General features: G+C 42.6%; 2 protein-coding genes across 2 annotated transcripts; both read left to right on the top strand.

Moving 5' to 3' along the window:
- Positions 1-1,806, top strand: LOC146332117 (E3 ubiquitin-protein ligase TRIM39-like). Its single transcript, XM_084739430.1, has one exon. The coding sequence runs from the start codon at positions 1-3 to the stop codon at positions 1,417-1,419; it is 1,419 nt and encodes a 472-aa protein (XP_084595556.1). The 3' UTR covers positions 1,420-1,806.
- A 642-nt stretch (positions 1,807-2,448) lies between these two features.
- Positions 2,449-4,202, top strand: LOC146332116 (nuclear factor 7, ovary-like). The gene has a single exon (XM_084739438.1). It carries the CDS (start codon positions 2,735-2,737, stop codon positions 4,133-4,135), a length of 1,401 nt encoding a protein of 466 aa, XP_084595564.1. The 5' UTR covers positions 2,449-2,734; the 3' UTR covers positions 4,136-4,202.
- Positions 4,203-6,306: the final 2,104 nt, after the last annotated feature.

Genomic DNA, 6,306 nt, shown 5'->3' with positions numbered 1-6,306 from the left:
ATGTCTTCCAAACTTGAGGAGATTCTGTCCTGTCCTGTCTGCCATGACATATTTAAAGATCCTGTTTTTCTGTCCTGTAGCCACAGCTTCTGTAAGGAGTGTCTGCAGACCTGGTGGACAGAGAAACTAATACACAAGTGCCCAGTTTGTAAGAAAATGCCTTTGTTGCATGATCTACCGTGTAACTTGATACTAAAGAACGTGTGTGAGGCCTTCTTACTGGACAGAGATCAGAGAAGTTCAGAGTCTCTCTGCAGTCTGCACTCTGAGAAACTCAAACTCTTCTGTCTGGACCATCAGCAGCCGGTGTGTCTCATCTGTCGAGACTCCAAAACACACAACAACCACAGATTCAGACCCATCGATGAAGCTGCAGAGGATCACAAGAAGGAGCTCCAGAAAACGCTGAAGCCCTTACAGGAGAAACTGAAGCTGTTTGAACAAGTTAAAGGAAACTGTGATCAAACAGCAGGACACATTAAAGTCCAGACTCAACAAGCAGAGAGGCAGATTCAGGAGCAGTTTGAGAAGTTTTATCAGTTTCTACAAAAGGAAAAGAAGGCCAGGATCGTTGCTCTGAGGGAGGAAGAGGAGCAGAAGTTTCAGATGATGAAGGAGCAGATTGAGGGTCTCAACAGAGAGATAGCAGATCTGTCAGACACAATCAGAGCCACAGAGGAGGAGCTGAGAGCTGAAGACGTCTCATTCCTGCAGAACTATAAGGTTTCAGTGGAAAAAGTTCAGCGGCGCCCCCTGCTGGATGATCCACAGCTGGTCTCAGGAGCTCTGATAGATGAGGCCAAACACCTGGGTAACCTGAGCTTCAACATCTGGAGCAAGATGAAGGAGATAGTCTCCTACACTCCTGTGATTCTGGATGCAAACACAGCTCATCCAGGACTCATCCTGACTGAAGATCTGACCGGTGTGGTACTTATCCAGAGGCAGAACCTTCCTGACAATCCAGAGAGGTTTGATTTATACCCCTGTGTCCTGGGCTCAGAGGGATTTAACTCTGGGACTCACAGCTGGGATGTTGAAGTTGGTAATAAAACATCATGGGCCCTAGGTGTGATACAGGAGTCTGTTCAAAAGAAAGGAAAAATGCCAACTGGATACTGGGAAATTAATTTCTTGGATGGAAAATACTCATCAGTAATCCCACCACACAGAGAGGTTTTCTCAGTAGAGAAAAAGCTCCAGAGGATCAGAGTTCATCTGGACTTTGACAAAGGAAAACTGTCATTCTATGATCTTGATGCAAACATACACATACTCACCTTCACACACACTTTCACTGAGAAACTGTTTCCATACATTGGCACCTCAACCTTGAATGAAGACCCTCTGAAGATATTACCAGTGAGAGTCTCTGTAACAGTGGAAGAGGACACAGTCCCGCCTGGGCTTATGGCATAGTTTCTACAGGTGTGACATTTATTAGTTTCAGTCTAAGTCAGGCTATCCAAATGCCATCATTTGGCATCTCAGTTATGGTGACCAGACAGTCCAGTTTGACTGGGATCGTCACAGTGTCATAATGGGTGTAGTATCCACAACAATTAAACAGGCCACAAGAATACAAAAGCATGTACTGCACCCTTAGTTTAATATTTCGGATCCTCAACTGAGATTTGAATAATAAATGTGAAGCAGAAGGTGGAGGGTCTGGTACAGGGACTGGGCATCGACATGAGTACTTTCTATTTTGGTTCATGTGCAGCAGCAAAATGTGCAAAGGGCTGGGTGAAGGTAAATATAGATCAGCAGGTCTGGTGATTATTATACTGTTTCTACACCAAAATTAGTGTACATATGAGTTTTTAAAAAAATACAAGTAAACCCATTAAAAATAGGTATTTGATCCTTTTCTATTACACGCTGACCCATTTTCCTTTCTGTTTTTTTTTGTTTTGTTTTCTGTTGTGTATCAGCTTGTGTTTGTGCAGGAGAGCATAGAGAAAGAGGCTCTTAAAAGTGTCTTTTGTAGCTTTCACATGAATTTCTGTAGTTTTAAGTTTAGTTTCTTTCCTGTTTCGTTGTTTGTACTTTCAGATGTCTGCCTTCACCGTCTCCTGCTCACTTCCAGCTGCAGAGAAGTTGTATTAAGTTACTGCTGATCATTATTATTATTATTATTATTATTATTATTATTATTATTATTATTATTATTATATATGTCATAATCTGTTAAATGCATTGAAGCATTACTTCTTTCTACTCCTTTTTGGACATGTTTTGTTTATTAATGTGCTTAGTGAGAGACATCTCTATGGCCAATATCTCCAAAACACAGCAACTAACACCAACACTCTAGATAGAAAAATAGCACTGGAGGAAAGAGGAAAAATATTTCTTTGATTTTAGGGGGAACTGTTCCTTTAAGCCGTGGTCATGTGCAGACGTGGTCAGATGCACTCTGTGTTCCTCATTCTACTGATGTGGTAATTGAATGATGTGAGACATATATGGCACTTCTGTATTTTGTGCCCAGTTTCCACCAGATCAAACTCAGGACTTATTCAACAAGAAGCCACAGAAAGGACTCAGCAGACTGGTAACACTGGGATTACTGGAGAACCTGATTTTGCTTCAATCTGCTGCTGATTCCACTTTAAAAAAACAAGAGATTTCAAGGAGCTGCGACTCGCAAGTGAAAGCAACTTTAAGGGAATTTCTTGGTTGACTGACTTCTGCTTTCTTTGCTCTGCCTGCAGTGTTTCAGAGATTATAAATGTTTTCTCAGTCAGAGGAGGATCTCTCCTGTCCTGTCTGCCATGACATCTTTAAAGATCCTGTTGTTCTGTCCTGCAGCCACAGCTTCTGTAAAGACTGTCTGCACACCTGGTGGACAGAGAAACCTACACAGGAGTGTCCGATTTGCAACAAAAGATCATCAGGGAGCGATCCACCTCGTAACCTGGCGTTAAACAACCTGTGCGAGGCCTTCGTGCTGCAGAGGGATCAGAGATCTTCAGCAGGGTCTGAGTCTCTCTGCAGTCTGCACTCTGAGAAACTCAAACTCTTCTGTCTGGATCATCAGCAGCCGGTGTGCCTCATCTGTCGAGACTCAAAAACACACAACAGCCACAGATTCAGACCCATCCATGAAGCGGCACATGATCACAAGAAGGAGCTCCAGATAACGCTGAAGCCCTTACAGGAGAAACTGAAGCTGTTTGAACAAGTTAAAGGAAACTGTGATCAAACAGCAGAGCACATTAAGGTCCAGGCTCAACATACAGAGACGCAGATTAAGAAGCAGTTTGAGAAGCTTCATCAGTTTCTACGAGAGGAAGAGGAGGCCAGGGTTGCTGTGCTCAGGGAGGAAGAGGAGCAGAAGAGTCAGATGATGAAGGAGCAGATTGAGGGTCTGAGCAGAGACATTGCAGATCTTTCAGACACAATCAGAGCCACAGAGGAGGAGCTGAGAGCTGAAGACGTCTCATTCCTGCAGAACTACAAGGCTGCAGTGAAAAGAGTCCAGCGGCGCCCCCTGCTGGACGATCCACAGCTGGTCTCAGGAGCTCTGATAGATGAGGCCAAACATCTGGGTAACCTGAGCTTCAACATCTGGAACAAGATGAAAGAGATGGTCTCCTACACTCCTGTGATTCTGGATCCAAACTCTGCTCATCCAGAACTCCTCCTGTCTGAAGATCTGACCAGTGTGAGACGAGGAGAGAGACAGAAACTTCCCGACAATCCAGAGAGGATTGAAATGCACCACTGCGTCATGGGCTCTGAGGGATTTAACTCTGGGATTCACAGCTGGGATGCTGAAGTCAGAAATGACCAATTTTGGGCCCTGGGTGTGTTACAGGAGTCTGTCCGGAGAAAGGGACAAATACTGTCTGGATACTGGGAAATTTGTCTCCTCGATGGAAAATACATAGCGGCGTCCCCACCACTTCCATGTCGAGTTCTCCCAGTGAAGAAGCTCCAGAGGATCAGAGTTCATCTGGACTGGAACCGAGGAAAACTGTCATTCTGTGATCTCGATACCAACACACACATACACACCTTCACACACACTTTCACTGAGAGGCTGTTTCCACACATCAGCACCATGAATGAGCTCAAACAGAGGATTTTACCAGTAACAGTCTCTGTAACAGTGGGACAGTCCCAGTAATAACAGGCTCATAGCAACATATTATATTATTATTTTCAGGGTTACTCCGTCACTGTGTGACACATCAGTGATAAGATAAGATATTCCTTTATTAGTCCCACAGTGGGGAAATTTTCATTTTTCATTTCAGTGATGCTACATGTTCTACAAGTTTGGAAAAGTTTTTTTTTCTTCATGTCCACAGTACGGATGTTAATGTTTAATCAATTTATCACCATCAAGAATTTAACCAATTTAAAAATGTAGCTCAGAGGTTTTCTCATGATTTGATTTGATCTGTATTGTTAGTCTAGAAATGTCGGTATCTGAGCCTCATTTGACGTTGTTTTGAGCCGTTTGTTGAATAAGGAAAAGCAGATATAAACAGAGCCTTACTGCTGTATTATTCAAGAAATAATGTTTCACATAACTACTGTGCTGCTGGAACTGTTCAAATATAACTTAAACTGAGAGAAAAGCATAATGATTAATTGATTATTTAAGTATGTAATGATCAGACAAGGAAAAGGCACAAAGTTTGCAACCTGTACCTGAAATATCTGTACCTGCATGAACATCAGTGGGTACCATTTTACAAAACGGCACAAAAAATTGAAATTTACTGCAAGATGAGTCAGGAATTCATCAGGAACTACCTGATAATGAAGCGTTAATGAGTAATTCCTGAATAACTGGAACCCGAGGACTATAGAGCTTAGTAGTAAAAAGTGTTGACATACATAACTTAGAGATTTCAAGCCAACACGCTGTAATAGAGTTTTGAACCCGACTCAGATTCTTGTTTTAATGAGTTTGTAATGAGTTACGTTAATAAGTCAGGTAATTTGAAAAGAAGAAAAGATGATTTGTGTGAATTTTAATGTTATTATTCATGTTTGTTTATTAATTAGCCACTGGCCTCCTGTGATTTTTGCAAAAGAGATCCTCAGGCAAACTAAGTTCAATGTCACTGATTTACAGATAAACACACTTTTTTGAATAACTCTTTAACAAACATTCTTTAACAACTCTCGCCGCTTGGACGAGGGCCTGTGTACCCGCTTCAGGCGTGTGCACGCAGATCAGGTCTGAGAGGCTACAGTCGACATTTAGGCTAAAAACATGGTGTAAATGGCGTCTGTTGGGGTCAAATTTTAATGCTGCGGCTTACGGACACTTGGATTACACCACACAAGCAATATGGAGACATTTTGTGTTTTTTTTGTGTTCTGTTTTTTACATTTTAAAACCGGTCACCATTCACCTCAATTGTACTGGATTTGGCTGCATCCCTGTTTTCCGCTGAAGCTCTGGGAGTGTTTTGTGAACTGGAGATCTTCACTCATCCTCACATCAGCACAGGGATGAGTGGATTTTGAGTGAAATTCCTTTTTTGGGTGAACTATCACTTAAAGGCCGAGTTGAACTTCCAGAAAGGCCGAAGACTGATGCTGGCCTAGTTCATGATGTCAGCCTGAAGCCAGCCATCAAGTAACGGCTACATGTGACCACGAAGCGCAACTACAGAAGCAACCAACGTGCAGCAAAAGTGGACCTTGGCCTGCTCTCCTCCTCCCCCACTGCGAGTAAAAAGACTGATATTCCTCTGCCCCTTGAAACTAAAGGACTGACCATTCAACCTCCCCAACATTAGATCATCACTCTGATTTTTATACAAGTGTAAATAATAAAATTGTGCTTTTAACACGTTTTAAAGTTGTGTTGTCTTTTGTCTCTACTGTCCTGGTTGTCAAATTGGTTTTCTGCAGAACCACTGCAAGTATAGCAGTGGGTGTGTTATAATAACACAACAACAAACGCTTGTCCTGGGGTCCACATAAAACAAAAACTCTCTGCTCCAGGCAAAGTAGGAGGGCACCCAAAGAAAATTTTGCTCAGGGCCCCCTGTTGTCTTGGAGAGTCATCTTTTCAGAGACACTGTAGTAAGACAGAATACCTACGCTATGATCCAGGTAAACTCCTTTTCTGGAGGACCGAGGGTAGAAATATGAAATATGAATCGAATACTTCTGAATCCATAACCACCATTTCTACACATTAAGGCACAAGATTCCCAAGATATCTGTGGCCTCTGACACAGCTGCTGAGACATGAGGTGATGTGTCAGTGTGTTGACTCTACTAGTCTCTGGTCTCACTCTACCTAAAGGAGGCATCCAGACTCCCCTCCTA

Source organism: Lutjanus erythropterus, chromosome 2 (genome assembly GCF_056507025.1).
Source record: "Lutjanus erythropterus isolate fLutEry1 chromosome 2, fLutEry1.hap2, whole genome shotgun sequence".
Taxonomy (NCBI): Eukaryota; Metazoa; Chordata; class Actinopteri; order Lutjaniformes; family Lutjanidae; genus Lutjanus; species Lutjanus erythropterus.
Note: the sequence above shows the minus strand (reverse complement) of the source record. Positions and strands in the feature narration are given on the sequence as shown.

Excerpts from the sequence above, each read along its gene's own strand:
- LOC146332117 (XM_084739430.1), top strand. The coding sequence starts at position 1 with ATGTCTTCCAAACTTGAGGAGATTCTGTCCTGTCCTGTCTGCCATGAC.
- LOC146332116 (XM_084739438.1), top strand. The coding sequence starts at position 2,735 with ATGTTTTCTCAGTCAGAGGAGGATCTCTCCTGTCCTGTCTGCCATGAC.